The sequence below is a fragment of the Gekko japonicus genome, unplaced genomic scaffold (genome assembly GCF_001447785.1).
Source record: "Gekko japonicus isolate JY-2015 unplaced genomic scaffold, Gekko_japonicus_V1.1 scaffold57, whole genome shotgun sequence".
NCBI classification, from domain to species: Eukaryota; Metazoa; Chordata; class Lepidosauria; order Squamata; family Gekkonidae; genus Gekko; species Gekko japonicus.
In genome coordinates, this window is record NW_015160208.1 from 191,269 (window position 1) to 210,107 (window position 18,839).

Sequence of the window (18,839 nt, forward strand, 5' to 3'; positions counted from 1 at the left end):
GCAGTGTCTCCTCCGATATTATAGTGAACTCGGAGCCAGTATCTAGCTCCATGCTACAGGGGGACCCCTCTATGTGGACCGAAACGTGGACTTTGTTTCGCCTGTCCCGGAGCACTTCACCTACCTGGGGCTGGTGGGAAACGGCGTGGAGGTCGATGGAGTGGAGGTCCACAGTGTGGATCGGCTCTGCCTGGTGTGTCGACTTCTTGTTTTGCTGTCGACGGCCGCGGCAGACCTTGGCGATGTGGCCTTGCTTGTTGCAGGCCCGGCATACCCTCTCAAAGAAGCCCACCCGCTCCACAAATGTGGTTGGCTTTGGAGCGAGATGGTCGGTGAGGGTCTTGACGAGTACCTGCACCTTATGAGGTGCGATCAGATCCTGCAGGAGAAGAAGGGTTTCCATCCCACAGAAGCGGATGAGATGGGCCCTCTTCATACCTGGGTCGGTGATCTTCAGGCACGTCAGGTAGTTCTCTAGGATCACTACCCACGTTTCCCATTGCTCGGGACGAGAGAGGTCGAAGTGTGCGATGCCCTCGTGGGAGGTTGAGCCGGAGGAGGATGAGGAGGACGAGGTGGTGGCCAGAGAAGACATGTTCGCTTGTTCGGATGTTTACTTGTGAAGTGATGCGAAGCGAAACGGCGAGCGGAGATGCGTACAGGGTCTCGGGAGCGAAGCGAGGTGAGGTGAGGTGAGGTGAGGCGAGCGGGGATTGCTTTCGTGGTCTGATGGAGCAAGGCGCGATGCGTTTGAGCGGTGATTCCAAGACGAAGCAGCGGACGCAGCGGTGGTCTCGATCGGAGCTCGGTGCAGGCTTGGTCTCGTCCGGGTCCTGTTCAGGGAAGGTAGAATCCCATCCTCGTCGCCAGTGAAAAGTACTGAGAAACGTGGAGTGATTTCAGCAAGTACTTTTATTCAGCTGGAACAAGATGAAGTGAGCCGGCTCACAGGCCGGTATATATGCACAGAAAACCCTTCACCAAAACACACCCACTACTTCCCTATAGGCTATATACAGTAGCCGAGAGTCCCATAGGCTCTCGGCTGCGGACCTGGCCCTCTGATAGGTGCGGGCTAGGATCCGCTTGGCTACTGTTCTATCGGAGCGAAGCTTCAGGCCTTTGCATGACCGCATGGCCCAACAGTCGCGCACGTGGTCGTGGCGGAGTACATTACACCTTCATTTGCAGGTGATGGGAGCAAGGAGGAAATGGCTTGGGGAAAGCCCCACAGCTGAAGGGTGCAGGACTTCTGTAGGACACTTAACGAACGAGTAACTCCCACTGACTGACTGGGATTCATTGTTTAAAATAAAGAGCCACTTCAGGAGGGAGAGTTTAGATCAGAGAAGCAAGAGGAGGAGAATCAACTCAGCCTTTTCCTGCCTGTTGTGTAGCAACTGAATTTACAATTTAGAGACATTCCCTTCTAGTCAACAATGTTAGGCAGCTGTAACTTGAGGACTTACCCGAACATCACATGAGCTAATTCTAGAACAAGGTTTACAGACAGCTATACAAGACATTTTCGCTCATCTTTGTGGCTTCTGTGCAGTCCCACACGGAATTGTGCTTTCACAGGCCAGCCATGGAGAGGAGCTCACAAGCTTTATACAGAAGTTTCTAGATCCCAAGAATGTTCCCCCCTCCCCATCCATCTTCAGCGTAGGTGTAATGTACTCCACCATTACCACGTGCGCAACCGTTGGGCCATGCGGTCTAGCAAAGCCTGAAGCTTCGCTCTAAGAGAACAATAGAGCAGCGGATCCTAGCCCGCACCTATCAGAGGGCCAGGTCCGCAACCGAGAGCCTATGGGACTCTCGGCTACTGTAAATAGCCTATAGGGAAATAGGGGTGTGTTTTGGTGGTGGGTTTTCTGTGCATATATACCGGCCTGCGAGCTGGCTTACTTTCTCTTGTTCCTGCTTAAGTAAAGTACTCTTGCTGAAATCACTCCACGTTTCTGAGTACTTTTCACTGGCGACGAAGGTGGGATTCTACCCTTCCTGAACAAGACCCGGAGGAGACCAAGCACGCACGGAGCCCGATTCCGCCGCCGCTCGTTTGGGATCACCGCTCACCTGCATCGCGCCTCGCTCCGCTCAGCAACCCTCGCCTCGCTCCGCTCGCCTCGCCGGCCTCGCCGCACCCAGCAGCGTTTCGTCTCGCCTCGTCCAGCACGCCACGCTCCTTGCCTCGCCTCGCCTCGCTCACCTCGCCGCGGCAAGCCCTGCCTGCTCGTCTCATCTCCTCGCCTCGCTCCATGGCTTCCCGCTTTTGTCTCGCCGCGACTAGTTCTGCCGCCGCTTCTCGCCCTCGCAAACGATGTCGGAGCCAAACGCCACCTCCTCCACTTCATCCGCTCCCTCCACTTCCTCCTCTTCATCGACTCCGGCCGCCGCCTCAGCCGCGACCTCCCACGAGGGCATTGCTCACTTTGACCTGGCCCATCCCGAGCAATGGACCACATGGGTGATGATCCTGAAAAACTACCTCACGTGCTTACGGGTCACCAACGCAGAAATGAAGAGGGCCCATCTCATACGGCTGTGTGGGATGGATACCCTCCTCCTCCTGCAGGACCTAATATCACCCAAGGAAGTAAAAGAGGAGAGTTTCGATGACCTCATCGCGACCCTCACCGCCCACCTCGCTCCAAAGCCCACAAAGCTGGCAGAACGAATGGACTTTTTTTCTAAAGTCCAAGGCCCAGAGGAGAAAGCAGCCGAGTTTCTGGTGAGCCTTCGACGGGCCGCCACGCAGTGCGCCTTCCCCAGCCTGGAGGACACACTGCTCAATCAGTTCCTGGTGGGCCTTCGAGAGGCAAAATTGAGGAGGTGGTTCAGCCAACGAGGACATCGGAGCCAGCCCCGCCATGTGCCAGCTGCGGAGAGGCGCATGAGCGCCAGAACTGCCGTTTCCGGGACGCCATCTGCCGGGCCTGCAACAAACAAGGCCACATTGCGAGGGTCTGCCGCGGCCGCCGACAACCACACAAGAAGTCGACTCACCAGGCAGAGCCCATCCACACCGTGGCCCTCCACTCCATCGACCTCCACGCCGTGTCCCCCAAGCCCCAGCCCCAGGTAGGTGAAGTGCTCTGGGACGGCCGAAACAAGGTCCACATTTCGGTCCGCATAGAGGGGTCCCCCTGTAGCATGGAGCTAGATACCGGCTCTGAGTTTACTATTATATCGGAGGAAACACTGAAGAGAGTGTGTCCAAAGGGGGCGCCCCCTCTGCGCAAGCCACAATTTAGGTTGCAGGATTTCAATAAGAATCCAGTGGCTGTACGGGGCTGGGGCAAATTCATGGTGGAGTTTCAGGACTTCAAGGGACCTCTGGACATTTTGGTGGTGGGCGGCCGGCTCTCCAGCCTACTTGGGATGTCCTGGTTTAAGCCACTGGGCTTGACCATAGGAGGGCTCCACCAGTTGCAGCCTTTCCTACCCAAAGGGCCTAATGATGGAGTAGGGGCAAGCACTCTTCCCTCAGTTCTCTTCTTGCCGCTGTAAGGAGGACATACTATAGCAAGCTATTACGAATGATGTCCTTCAGTGCTTCTGATTGGATTTCTTCATCTCTTCTTCAAAAGAAAAAGTAGGATGGGAGGTTCAACAGGTTTTCAGTGGTGCCCCGAGGAGCACCACCTCACGCCAAAGGCTGGAGAAGGGAGAGTGGCTAGACTCAAAGCGGCTTTGTGGGGAAAAGCTCAGTGAATGGCACAGTGAGGCACGGTGCGTATGTTTCACCTTTTTCCTTCAGTTTTTTTTTGCTGGCAGCTCCGAGGCCTACCAGGTCATGGTCAGGTTTTTTTAGGCAGCTATGGCGTAGAGGGGGTTGGTACCTAGCCTGCCAATCTTTTGATCTTTTTTCAAAGCCCAGGCGTTTATCTGAATTCAGGCTTGGGGCTCCCAAAGCCTTTCCCCACAAAGCCGCTTTGAGTCTAGCCACTCGCCCTTCTCCAGCCTTTGGCGTGAGGTGGTGGCAGCCCAAGCATGACAGCGGGCTTCACCGAGACTGCTCCTTGGGGTACCACTGAAAACCTGTTGAACCTCCCATACCACGGAGGACATTGTTGCTGGCCCCATGAGCCCCACTGTGTGGGGAACATCATTGGAAACAGGAACCAGGGAGTATTTTGTGGCAGCCCTTGATTCAAGGTTTCCTCATCTTGTCATCCAACAACCTAGGGGTCTGGGGACTGCCCTGACTAGAAGGCCAGACCTTCTTTCCAGACATTGTCCATGTTTTCTGGTTTTGATCAACAGTTACAAATGATGCCTGGGAGTTATCGATAATAAATACAGGCAGTGTTCCCTCTAAGCTGAGTTACTGTGAGCCAGCTCACAGTTTTTCAGCCTCCAGCTCACACATTTTTGTCTTAGCTCAGGAAGGATAGCTCCAGAGCAAACTAATTTATGCAGTAGCCAAATCGCTCGCTCACAACTTCAATGCCAGTAGCTCACAAAACAGAATTTTTGCTCACAAGACTCCACAGCTTAGAGGGAACATTGAATACAGGGTGTTGCGTTTTTTTTGAAATTCCACTCTCTGCCTCCTTAACAACCACCTCTTAGACCGTCCACACACTCCTTGGCTTTTCTCACTCAAGAGGCTGCTTCATTACTTTAAAAAAAGGGCCCATCACAAGGGTTTCCTCAGACTGTTACAGGTTTTTCCCCCCCAGATACTTTGCAATAGACAAAAAGGGAGCGGAAAGGGACCCATTCTGAACCTCAGGGCCCTGAATAAATACTTACATGGTCTCAAGTTCAGAATGCTGTCCCTGCAGGAAATCCTCCCCTAACTGGGCAGAGGTCTTTGGTTTGCAGGTCTCGATCTGAAGGATGCCTATTTCCACATAGCAGTCCATAGAACCTGTAGGAAGTACTCAGGTTCCTTTATGAAGGCAACACGTACAAATATACAGTCTTGCTTTTGGGGCTAGCGTCAGCACCATGGGTGTTTACCGAGTGCACATCAGTGGTTGTCTCTTAATTGAGACTTTTTTTTTACATTTACTTGTGAGTTTTTATTTATTTATTTATTTTAATGGTAAGTAAATCTATAGGGTTTTTAAATTTTTATTTTTGGTAAATTTTTCATCTATTTTATAACAAAACAAAGAGAAATACAAAACAACAGGTTAACCATAGACTACATTCACATAAGTTCCAAACAGTGTAGTTGCAAAACTCTTACATCAAACACAGAAACCGGAGTAAACAGTGGAACACTATTACAAGTAAGTCTCTCATAGGTTATAAACAGGTGAGTATTTCTTTGTATTTGGATGGCATAAGGCCCATTTGAGTGGAAAAGTTGTCCTGGACATATTCTAAGAAAGGAGTCCATTTGGCCAGCAAGTTTGAGTTTACCTTCGATCCGTCAGCCATCATGATGGAATCGGAAATTTTGTCCATTACCAGTAGTTCCCAAAGCTTGACAAACCACCTTGTAATAGGTATTGAGACTTCAGGTATGCACCATCTATCCATACTTGGATGGTTGGTTTTTTGTAGCCAAGTCCCCGGGGACCCTAAGGAAGGATTTGGATTGTGTTCTGCAAACCCTAAACAAACACACTTATCAATGAGGAGAAATCTCATCCTTCTCCTACGTAATCCATAACTTCATAGGTGCTAGTATTGATTTGATAAAGGGAAGGACATTCCTACCATTATCAAGAGCTAGTAATACTATATCGCTCAGAATTTCTTAGCTTGCAGATTTCAGACTGCCAAAAACATTCAAAGATTACAAGGATATATGGCCTCTGCTATAGCATACTTCTCGCATCCTGTTGGCTAAGATGAATGTGGTTCCCACTGCTCTGGAACCTAGCAAGGGGAATTCACAAATCCCTCTCATTGGAGGAAGATCTTCTACAAGGAGGCTTGATCCACCACCCCAGGCTCAGGTCCTTACACTTGGTTGATTAACCCCTACCACCAAGGAGGTATTACAGTCAATCTTCCGCTGATCCAGTAAGTGAACTTGCTATTCTCTCATTTGGGACTGCACAGAAGCCATGAAGATGAAAACAGGGTTGCACTTACCTGTAACCGTTGTTCATTGAGTGGTCTTCTGTGCAGGCAGATGTCCCTTCCTCCTTTCCCTGCTGTTGGCTTCTCTACTCATGCTCACTCCTTACGGCAGAACTAAGGAAAGGCTACACTGAAGATGGAGGAGAGGGGGAGCACTCCTTGGCTCTAGAAACATCTCTATAAAGTTTGCTGGGTCCTCTCCATGGCCAGCCTGCAAAAGTGCAGTCCCATGTGCACCTACACAAAAGACCACTCGATGAACAACGGTTACAGGTAAGTGCAGCCCCATTTTCCTTTTCATATTAAAGCTGATCTAAGTCTTTGCTCATGCTGGTAGTCTCTGCTCCAACAATACAATCCTAAACAGAGTTAGCCCCTAGAAGTCAGTGGGCTTAGAATGGTCTGATGATTCTGTTCAGGATTGCACTGCAGATCTCTCAAATTCAGCTGATTTGGAATAGAGAAACATTGGGCAGCAAAAGGGATTACGCATGCCCTCCTTTGCTGCCTCTCTCTTCTAAGTTTCTCCCTTCTAGAAGATGCTTTTCATTCTTAAAAAGTCTTGGAGCTCAAACGCATACATTGGGATGCAAAGTGCAGCCAGCTTCCCACTGACCCTGCTCTGTACTGCCACCACCTGTTGATGACATCAGATGACATGAGAAAAGTAGTCTGCTTTTTGGCAATTTTTGCTATTCATTTCCTGGTGCATTGATTGGTACTGAAAATATACCAGAACACAGAGAACGCCATCAGCATCACAGTGGTGAACTGTAAACTCACAAAGGCATCTGGTTAGCCACTGAGAGAAATGAAATGCTGGGCTGTATGGGCTCTTCATCTGGCCCAGCAAGGCAATCCTCAGGTCATTCTAGACACCCAATTAAGTTTGCTGTGGTTTCCAGTGCAGTCCACAAGATGAACAATGGACACTGAATAGAAAATGGAGGGTCACTTTTTCTGTGTGTACTGTAGTTCTGCACTCAGAACTCTATAGTTGATGAACTATCCCCCTACTTTATTGGGACTGCCCACTACCTATTTAATGTGGAACCTATGCGTTGCACTCCATCTGGGTGGAACTGTATATGATATTAGCATATGCACACTTCCAAACCTGCATTTGTTGAGGTAACACAATTGTAGTATGGAGATACAGGGAGCATAAGGATACTTGTATGATTCACTCTGTGGAGCGAATAGCAGCTTGGGAGCAGGGACTGAGGCTAGGAATTCGCACACAGGAAAAGGTTATCCCTTGCCCCAGAACCCCAGTTTGAATCAGCACCAAAGGGTATCAGGTCATTGAATTCAGGATGGAAGACACCTTTTCATTGTACAACCATCAATATTTAATTGCACTCATAGTTCCCCCCACAGAAGCCTCTTGACAGCTTGAAAGGGAAAGTGCCTGGGATTGAGGGGAAGAAAGGATGGCCGTTATTTCATGGCTGGTGTTTTTCCATTATTTACACTCTGAGTGGCAGCTTCCTGTTTGCTTTTGGACAATGAGTATAAAGCTACTCTATCAGCCCATCAGATCACAGCTGAGTACCTGGTCTGTTTGCAGAAGACAATACTCTGCAGGAACCAGTGGAGTGTATGAGCAAAAAGAAGGGCAGAAGGCAAAAAGAAGCCAGGCAGGGTGATTCTGGACTCTGCACCACTGAGAGCTCAAAGCAAGAAATTAGGAGAGAGAGATAGTCAGAGATATGGGGTTTGCAATATCATGCAGTGGGGGCAGGGAAGAAAGTAAGCTGGTACAGGTTGGTATGGAGTACCAATAAGTGGACGATGTGGTACTTTCCCATCTTCCTCTTAAAGCTCCCAGAGCCAGCACAGTTGAGAATTGTAAGTTATTTTCACCCATGGGGAAAATGTCATACCCTGTGTGCATCATTCTCCCCCCCCAAACCCCTCCCCCACCCCACCCCCCACTCCTGTGTACTTTTTTTTGTAAAATAAGTAATTACAACATGCTTCAAGAACAAACTCATTTTTTCCTACACAGAGGGAAAATAGAGTGATCACAGTCCAGTACAGAATTAAGCAGACTTTCATGATTTCAAGGATTTAAAGTAACAATGCAAACTTATGCAGAATTACTCCAGTCTATGTCTTTGGAAATCTAAGTGTTTCAGCTGCATAGGATTGTAGTGTGCACTAGACTGAATGGCCCATATATGAAGTGGCCCTGATAGTGGCAGTAGTGGGAGAACACCTTAATTTCCCAGCATTGAAAAACAAAACCAGGCACGTTTTACAACCTGTTTCTTAGGTTATAGCAGAAAACGTCCTTCGGAATTCTGTAACTTCATCTATAAAATAAGCTAGAGAAGGCCACTATGCACTGGATAGCAGAGTAAAAAGGTACCCTATTGGACCAGGGACATCGTATGTCGAGCGTGTGGAAGGTGGGGCCATCTAGCCCGAGTATGCAGATTGCAGAAGAGATCCTCTCCAGCATCTTCACCAAGGAACCCACGATCACAAGCAGCCGTACGGGAAGCCAGCTGTCAGATGACAACCAGTCTGTTGTCCACATCGACCATCCTTCGCACTGGAGGTCAAGGGAAGATCCACGTCACCCTCCTCCTCGACGGCGTTCCGTGCAGCATGGAGGTTGACTCAGGATCATCAGTTACGGTGATCTCCTCGAGAACGTGGCAGCGGCTGTTTCCAACCACGAGTCGCCGGCGGCTGCAGCCATCGAACACGAGGGTATCAACAAAGCCCTACAGGCACATGCTTATCTGGTACCGGTGGTTAGCCATGTGTTGGCCACTCTGGTGGGGGCCCAGGTTTTCGGCAAATTGGAATTGGCTCAGGTGTATCAACAGTTGCCAGTTGATGCCGCCACCGCTGAGGCCCAAACGATCATAAGGGCGCTTTTAAGGTACACCGCCTCCAGTTCGGGGTGTCGGTCGCGCCGGGAATCTGTCTTTTATGGATTCCCTCCTCAAAGGTATCCCCGGAGTACAGCCGTTTTTAGATGACATGCTCATAGCACCCCCAGACTTGTCATCCTTCGCAGATCGGCTCCGAGCAGTGCTCCAGAGGTTCGACGCGGCAGGGCTCAAGGTCATGAAGGAGAAATGTCTCTTGGAGGTCCCTCGCGTAGACTTTCTGGGCTTCGCAGTCGACGCCAGTGGTATCCACCCCACCAAGGTGAAAGTCATCACACAAGCCCCCTCTCCCGCATCCAAGTCTGAGCTGCAGGCCTTTCTGGGGTTTCTGAACTTTTATCACTCCTTCTTGCCCCTCAAAGCCACAGTTGCGGAACCTCTCCACCGCCTCCTGGACAAATCCGCGCCCTGGGTCTGGGGTCTGCCGCAGGCTGCCACATTCCACGCAGTTAAAGACCTGCTCGTGTCAAATTCTGTCCTGACACACTTCAACAAGGTGCTCCCCGTGGTCCTTGCTTGTGACGCTTCGCCTTATGGGGTCGGGGTGATCCTGGGCCACAACGGGACTGGCTTCACGTCCAGCGAATTCCAGGAGTTCACCCAGTACTACAGGATCTGCCATGTCTGGTCTGCCTCATTTCACCCTGTGACCAACGGCCAAGCAGAGCATATGGTGAAGACAACCAAAGACGCACTCCACCGTTTGGACTCACAGGACTGGGACTATAAATTGGCAGCCTTCCTTTTTGGCCAGTGAACTATGACCCACACCACAACGGGACGCAGTCTGGTGGAACTCCTCCTAGGTCGCCGCCTCACGACCCGGCTGGACTGTCTCCACCCAGACCATGCTCCAGAGGAGGCACTGGTCACCGAAGCGCATGAAGCAGCCAGGGGATTCTTTCAAGAGGACCCTGTGTACGCCAGGAATTATGCACGGGGTCCAGCCTGGATTCCGGCTTGAGTGGTGAGAGTCAAGGGCCCCAGATCATACGAGGTCTCCAGTGAGGACGGCCAAACCCTACACCATCATATTGACCAGCTGCGCCGACGGATGCTGCTGCTGGACCCCGAGGACTTTGAAACCCTTGACACCCCGGAACCCACAACACCACCACAAACGTCTACCTCACCAGCGACGCCTACTGCGGAGCCCGGGCCCTTCCCCGCGGGCGCACATGAGGACAACCTCCCGGCTGCATATGGAACACCGGCACTGGGGCCCATGGCGCCAACCCCGGTCAGCACTCCGCCGGGTCCATCGGCGGTGGTGCCAGCCACGGCCCCCGAGCTGCGTCGCTCTAACCGCACCAGGAAAGCACCGGCACACCTCAAGGACTTTATCTGTGGGTGTGTTGCGAACCAAGGGGGGAGGGGTGTAATGTATCCAGTTTGGACCACGTGGCTAGCTTGGGATCCACGCGGGCCAGCGCAAACATCAAGCTTCGCTCAAGGAAACAATGAACTCAGCGGATCCTAGCCCGCACCTATCAGAGGCCTAGGTTCCCGGCCGAGAGCCTATGGAACTCTCAACCACTGTAAATAACCTATTGTGATGTGGGGGTGTGTTCTGGGTGGTGGTTTCACGGGAAATATAAGCCGGCCTGCGAGTTGGCTAAAGTTGTCTTGTTCCTCCCTAATAAAAGTACGTTAGCTGAAATCACTCGCCTATCTGCGTACTTTTCAGAACCATCTTGTGAAAGGAAGCCTTTTGTCCCCTCCGCTCTTACTGCAAGGCTAGGGTGAGGAGCCCTCTAGCCCCAAGCGATGCTGAATGTTACTTTCCCCTTTCCACAAAAGCTGAACCACCATTGGCTGCCCCTACCCCAATTACAGCTTGATCCCCGCCACCACCGCCCCTTCTTGAGTGTCATGCAGCCAGGCAGGTGGGCCAGCAGGCAAGGTGGGGCCGGTGGGCTTTGACAGTGCGGGAACTTTCTGTGGGGCCGAGGCAGTTGCACTGTGTGATCTGGGCCAGGGTGTCTCTTCCTCCTCCTCCTCTGCCTCCTCCTGTGTTTGGGTGCCCAGCCGGCGTGCCCCAGGGCACATCGGAGCTCACTCACCCACCCCCTTGCCCTGTTGCTGCTGGAGCCCCTCGCCCTGCCATGGGAGACCTCCACGGATGAGCGACTGCCTGCTCCAACTGGCGAGCATGAGTTTTTTAAATTTTATTAAAATTTTATTTATTTATTTATTGTGATGTCAGTGCCCCTATTTGAAGCCCCCCCCCCAAATTACAAAATCCTGGCTATGGGCCTGCTTGCAGGTAGGGCCATGTGACCCACTGGCCCACCTACGTGTCTCAAACTATGAAGTTAAAGACTCATGCCATCTCTCTCCAGCCTTGGACTGGAGGTGTAACTAGGGGTGGGGGAGAGAAGGATTTGCTTCCCTGAGGTTTGGAGAACTAAGGAACTCCTGCATCCACAACCCAAATAAGATGGTTGGTGCTGTTCTGGAAAAGAACATCTTACTGCCAGAGGGATCATTAAACCTGCTTAGTACCACCTTCTCCCACCAAGTCCAACAGTCACTGGGCATTTGATATAGATATTTTGAGGTGAACTGTAGGACAAAACATTCCCTGACAACAAGCAGGAAACAGTAACTGGAAGATACACCATTTTGTAAAGCAAATTTAAAATTTCTTAATCTTTTCTTAAACTTAGCTATTGTAATACAAACTGAATGGGTCCTTGTGGATATTAGCTTTTGGCCTAACACTTCACATGTTAAATTAAGTATGTCCACTAGAATGCTGTAACAAACCTTTTGGCATAGCCTTAAAGTTTTTATGCTGCTGATACAAGATTACTATTCTGCCACAGAGTACCAGAGTATTTCCTAACATTAGATGCCTGATGAATTCCAGGTTTATATATATGGTGTCATGTAAATAATTAGATGGAGCTGCGGTGGCTCAAGAGGTTAAGACGCTGAACTGCAGTGTGAAAGGTCAGTAGCTCAGCAGTTCGAGACCCGGGTGCCGCATGATGGAGTGAGCTCCCATCTCTAGTTCCAGCTCCTGCCAACCTAGCGGTTTGAAAGCAAGAAATTGCAAGTAGATAAATAGGTACCACTTCGGTGGGAAGGTAACAGTGTTCCGTGCGCCTTGGTGTTTAGTCATGTCGGCCACATGACCACGGAAACGTCTTCGGACAGCGCTGGCTCTTCGGCTTTGAAACGGAGGTGAGCACTGCAACCCTAGAGTCGGATTCGACTGGCTTTTGAGCAAGGGAACCTTTACCTTTAAATAATTAGACATCTTGTGGCATCTTAAAGATTAACAGGATTTCATTTCAGCGTAAGGTTTCATGGACAAAGATGCAATTGTCAAATACATGTAATGCACCCTCAAGAGTGAACAACATAATTCCCCATCCCTCGTAACCCCTCCCCCAGGGAGGCTGGGGAGCTGGAATCTTTCCCGCCGTCTTATATACTGTATGTATGCTGTTTTACTTATTGGTAATTGCTGGGTTTTTAACTTGGTTTTAACTTGAGATTTGTATAGTATTTTGTTGCGATGCAAGCTGCCTTTTTCTAGGGAAGGGCGGCCTAGTAAATCTAATTTAATAAAAAACAAATAAACGTAAATGGTTATGTCACAGTTGATTTAATAATTACGAGGTGTTTAGGATTTAAAATTTAAATCCTAAGGTGGGGCCTGGAGCTCTGGAATTACAACTGATTCTGCAGGCATCAGGTCTCCTGGAGAAAATGGCAGTTTTGGGAGGTGAACTTTATGGCATCATATCCTGCTATTGTCCCTCCCCTCCCCAAGCCCCACCATCCCAGTGCAAATTCCATTTTAATTCAAAGGCAGACTTCCTCTCTGTGCATGTCAGTTCTAAAGAGTGGCAAATGTGTTTTTTTAATTAGGAAACACATTTCCAATTTCCAATCCAGCTTTGCAGATCATATATAGATTTGATAAAAGTTCAGAATCCTTTATCTTTATATTTATCTTTATATTTAAGCTACTAAGCCAGATAATGAAACTGAAGCTCAAATACTTTGGCCAGCAAATGAGAAGGGAGCACTCACTGGAGAAGACCCTGATGCTGGGAAAGATTGAAGGTCAAAAAAGACGGGGACGGCAAAAGATGAGTTGGTTAGACAGTGTCATAAATGCAACGAACATGAAATTGAGCAAACTTCAGAGGACGGCGGAAGACCAGAAGGCCTGGCGTGATCTGGTCCATGGGGTCGCGAAGAGTCGGACTCAACTGTGCGATTGAACAACAAAGCACTACTTGGCTAAATTTGTTCTAATTTATATGTTTGTCACTTTGTGCATATTCCATTAATTAATTTTCCTGCATTTTTATTTTGCAGTCTTATTCAATTATTCTTTTAGAATGTGTATGCTTTTCATCTTGCATTTCATGTTGATAAATTCAATTTTTCCCCAACTCGGGATACATGATATTATAGCAAATTCTGCATTCAGGTAGTTTATTATATTTACTGCATCTTAAGTGGAGCTGCGGTGGCTCAAGTGGTTAAGACGCTGAACTGCAGGCTGTGGAAGGTCAGTAGTTCAGCAGTTCAAGACCCGGGTGCCGCAAGACGGGGTGAGCTCCTGTCTCTAGTTCCAGCTCCTCCCAACCTAGCAGTTCGAAAGCAAGAAATTGCAAGTAGATAAATAGGTACACTTCGGTGGGAAGGTAACAGCGTCCCGTGCACCTTGGTGTTTAGTCATGCCGGCCACATGACCACGGAAACGTCTTTGGACAGCGCCGGCTCTTCGGCTTTGAGTCGGATTCGACTGGCTTTCGAGCAAGGGAAACTTTACCTTTACCTTTAGAGTGAAACTATGCATTACACACGGATGCAGCTACCATAACCTGTTAGATGCTTTCACTAGGGAAAAGCTGCTTTGGAATGGGTTGGGAGCAGAGATGCAGCAGAGAAAAGGGGTGCCTTAAAGAAACAAGTTTGTTTAGAATCCAACTGGGGGAAGAACTTGAGAACCAGTTTGAAATGGAAAAATGGTAAGTGAAGAAAGGGCTAAGTATACACACCACTGCTACTTCTATGCTTCAGGTCCCCCTCCCCAAATTCCTTAGCCTATCAGATCTCGGAAGCTAAGCAGGGTCAGCCCTAATGAGTATTTGCATGGGAGACCACCAAGGAAGTCCAAGGTTATAACACAGAGGGCAGGCAATGACAAACCACCTCTGAACATCTCTTGCCTTGAAAACCCCATGGGGTTTTAAGTCACCTGTGACCAGACAGCAAACAAAAAAGAAAAGAAAAGTAGATGCTAAGCATTTGTTCCAATATATGGTCGAAATAAGTATTACCTGGAACTGCGGTGGCTCAAGTGGTTAAGACGCTGAGCTGCAGGCTGTGAAAGGTTGGTAGTTCAGCAGTTCGAGACCCGAGTGTGCCGCATGACGGAGTGAGCTCCCGTCTCTAGCTCCAGCTCCTTCCAACCTAGCAGTTCGAAAGCAAGAAATTGCAAGTAGATAAATAGGTACCACTTCGGTGGGAAGGTAACAGCGTTCTGTGCGCCTTGGTGTTTAGTCAGGCCGGCCACATGACCACGGAAATGTCTTTGGACAGCGCTGGCTCTTCGGCTTTGAAACGGAGATGAGCACCGCAACCCTAGAGTTGGACTCAACTGGCTTTCGAGCAAGGGAACCTTTACTTTTTAAAGTATTACCTAATGCTCTGTTTCCTCTGTGTGTGTGTGTGTGTGTGAGAGAGAGAGAGAGGGGGGGGGGATATTTAACAGAACTTCGGGGGTTTGACTGGTAATGATGTTCCATGGCTGGTCCACCATCTGTGCTGAGTACTCAGCACAGCCTCACTCCCCCTCCTGACTCCTGATCTGCCTGCATCAAGCATTCACCTGCTGCTCCTCCCTCCAACTGCCTCACTCAGCCACCCTTTTTTCCTTCTCTCTCAGTCTCACTCAGGGCTGGCTTTCAGTGTTACAAATCTGGTGTGCAGGAGAGGAGGAGGTGCCCTCTTTAGCCATCTGATCGGGGAGAATTAGCAAGAACAGTGCAAGTGACTGTACAGGGAAGCCATTCCTGCAGAAGAATCATCAAGGTAAGATTCCGCCAGGATCTATCTTTTGGGAGACTGTGAATATCTGTCTGTCTAGCAAGAGAACTGGACTGAGTGTGATGTCCTCTGCAGACAGATGCTGAGACACATGCCATGCACTAAACCAGAGGCATAAGTGTCACAGTACTCAATGCCATGTGTCCCAGAAGACAGATGGATGGGAAATTCTAGCTTACTAGGAAATAGTGAAACAAGTAATTGGGTTTCAATTACTTGTTTCGAAGGTGAATGGGCAGACATAATCTCTCTCTATGGAGTTAGTGATCTATTCAAGGTAAGCTTATTTGGAAAAACACACACGGATATATTGCCTTATCCTACCATTCCCAAATACCACCTGCCCTTTTCCTATCCCAGGGGTTTTACTAAGTGGGGCTTTCAGTAAATTTTGTATCTGGTCATCTGCACATGTCTGGAACAGAGGAACATTTGCAGCTACCTATGCCCTATCACACATTGCCTAGCAAACTACTTACCAGGCTTTAACAGACAGTTCACTGATGGCTTCCTACGCATGATCTGGAGATGGTGTGCAATGGTTCCATCCATACCCTTACATGTCTAGCAGTACAATCCTAAGGAGAATTTAAAAACATAAATGGTCTTAGATTGGTACTGTAAGGGTCCCAACAGGAAAAACCTGCTGACATGATGGGTCAACGGGTACATGAAGCTACTACAAAAGTACCACATTGATCCTTAAGTTCTTAGCATAGTATTTGATCCCTTTAGGGAAGAAAGGAAAATTTAAATGTTCAAGAACTTGTGAGGGCAGGCCCATAGCTACTGTGGGGCCTCCCAGGGCCCAGCCCCCTGACTTCCTCCCAAGCCCCCTAACTTTTAGGAAGAAATGGGGGGAGACCCTGTGTGCGCCTGCACTCCAAGCTGGGAATTCATGGTTTGGAATGCAACCCCCCCTTCCCCCCCGAGTCTGAGTGCTTTGGGGGAGAAGCGGGGCCCACTCATGAATTTTAGTGCCCCTGACTTCTTAAAAGGCCCCACAAATTGAAAAATCCTGGCTACGGGCCTGTGTGTGGGAAATTTGTTATTCTAGATAGTGATTCGTTCTGAAATGTATTCTTGATTCCACCACCACCCCAGCTGGCAGGTTCTAAGGAAAGATGAATACGACTGATCTGGCATTGACAGGCAAGACCAAGGACCAAGATGAGGAAGCAAGATCAACCTGTGTTTCTGGCAATGGCCCCGTCATCTATTATTGCATCCTGTTGGGCCTGGGACTGCCAGGTAAGGAAAACTATTTTCATAAAACTATCAGAGAGAGAGGTGAATGATGCCCAAACGAGGGAAGGGCTCATGGCTGAGGAATGAAGCAGAGGCCATGAGACCATCAGTATTGTGAATTCCCAAAAATCAGGGAGGGTGGGATGAGTACTAGATTTGAATGGGAAATATTGGTGAGAGGGATTAGAGGTGTGCTCAACCTGAACGATTTGCCAGCAAACCAGATAAGAAGCATGAGAATCCTGAAGAGCTTGGTCTGCTTCAGAAGGATTAAAGTAGCAGAGAAATGAGCTTCACAGCAGAAAACCAACAACAACCAGAACTGTGAAATAAATATCAAGATAGTTAAAATATGATCCTTTATATTGTTTTCTTATATATCTAAGTAATCCAATTACAAATTATGTAAACAAGAGACTGTTCACTCAGTATTACAGACGGTAACAGTGTAAACTTGAATAGACTTGAATTGTAAACAAGAGACTGTTCACTCAGTATTACAGACTGTAACAGTATAAACTTGAATAGAGGATAATAACTCCAGAGTAGTGAGCAAACCCTGATTTTTTCTGCAGGTGAATGCTACTCCTCCAAAACAATGACTCTGAAGTAAACTCTTTCAGAAATACAATTCCATATATGCATCCGCAAGATAGTCCAACAATAATGTTTGTAGCTTTTCCTGGTTTCTTTTCCTCTTTCCCAACCTGTGAGCCAGCCTAATATCTCCACATTTCACTTCAAAGCTTTTTCAAGGTTTAAAGAAAGATTGCTTCAAAAGCATATATTTATTTATTTATTAGTTATTAGCATTTTTACCCCACAGGGCGGCTTACAAGAGGGCAACAATGCCCACATATAAAACAAGTTTAAAACTGCTTAAAACAAAAAATAAAATTGATAAGAACAAGATGGTCTTCCAACTGTAGGTGCCGGATCTTTCATTGGATGTAGATAGTGTTCTGTAGCTGGTATGCGGCCAGTCCAGTGGTACCAACCCAGTGCGATATCATGGCAGATCTTCAAGGGCCGTCCTCTTATCCAGTTGTTACCCATGCCATTGGTGGTGGTGGTAGTGGCAGCTCCTACGTAAACGCCTGGTGGAAGAGCTCTGTCTTGCAGGCCCTGCGGAACTTTATGAGGTCTTGCAGGGCCCTGATCTCCTCCAGGAGCTCATTCCACCAGGTAGGAGCCGCCACTGAAAAGGATCTGGCCCTAGTTGTGGCAAGCCTTGCCTCCCGGGGGCCTGGAATCACCAGGCAATGTTGAGTCCCCGACCGAAGTGCTCTTGAGGGTACGTATGGGGAAAGGTGGTCCCTCAGGTATGTCAGACCCTGGCCATGTAGGGCTTTAAAGGTAAGCACCAGCACTTTGAAACGGATCTGGTATGCTATTGGCAGCCAGTGCAGTGCTTTCAGCCCAGGCTGGATGTGCTCCCACTTGGAGAGGCCCATCAACAGCCGGACTGCTGCATTCTGCACCAGCTGCAGCTTCCGGATCTGCAACAAAGGCAGTAGTCTAGCCTCAAGGTGACCATTGCATGGATCACTGTAGCCAGGTCATCGTGGTTGAGGAAGGGACCAACTGCTGCACCAGCCTAAGATGGTAAAAGGCCGATTTGGCAGTGGCTGTCACCTGGGCCTCCATGATTAAGGAGGGATCCAGGAGCACTCCCAAACTCCTAACCTCCGACGCTGGCACCAGAGGTGCCCCATCGAATGTCGGAAGAGGGATCCCCAACCCTGGACCGACTGACCCGACTCAAGCACAGGACCTCCGTCTTCACTGGGTTAAGTTTCAGCCAACTCATCCTGAACCACCCAGCCACGGCCTGTAAGGCCCAGTTCAGATCGTCTGGGTTGGAGTCCGACTGGCCACCCAACATCAGATAGAGCTGGGTGTCATCTGCATATTGATGACACCCAGCCCATACCTCCGGGCGATCTGGGCAAGGGGGCGCATGTAGATGTTAAACCACATTCAAGCGGGTGCCTCTGGGACAGCTGTTCCCCTAGTGCCACCCTCTGTCCCCGACCTTGGAGAAAAGAGGCAAGTCATTGAAGGGCAAGCCCCCGTATCCCCACGTTGGTGAGACAGCGGGTCAGCTACTGGTGGTCAACCATGTTGAACGCGGCGGACAGATCTAACAACAACAGCACCGCCACACCGCCCCAATCCAGATGCCTCCGGAGGTCATCAGTAAGGGCAACCAGTACTGTCTCTGTCCCATGACCCAGGCGGAAGCCGGACTGGAATGGATCAAGGATAGAAGCGTCATCCAAAAATCTCTGTAGCTGTGTTGCCACTGCCCTCTCAATCAGTTTGCCCAGATAGGGCAAATTGGACACCGCCCGATAGTTGGCCAATTCAGCTGGGTCCAGAGATGGTTTTTTCAAGAGAGGATGGACCATCACCTCCTTGAGTACCTCCGGGAACTGCCCCTCCAAGAGGGACTTGTTGACAATCTCCCGTACGGCACCTCGAAACCCCTCGTGGCCCACTTTAATGAGCCAGGAAGGGCACGGATCAAGGCGGCATGTGGTTGGGCGCACCATT

At 49.3% G+C, this 18,839-nt stretch overlaps 1 protein-coding gene across 1 annotated transcript in view; it reads left to right on the forward strand.

Annotated features, from left to right (window-relative positions):
- The first annotated feature begins 10,011 nt into the window (after nucleotides 1-10,011).
- The window catches only part of GPR142 (G protein-coupled receptor 142), a 48,262-nt gene continuing 39,434 nt past the window's right edge, over nucleotides 10,012-18,839 (forward strand). Inside the window, exons 1-2 of the mRNA XM_015408589.1 lie at nucleotides 10,012-10,303; nucleotides 16,188-16,286. Of these exons, the coding sequence (XP_015264075.1) occupies nucleotides 10,012-10,303; nucleotides 16,188-16,286 (391 nt within the window). The remainder of the gene's footprint in view (nucleotides 10,304-16,187; nucleotides 16,287-18,839) is intronic.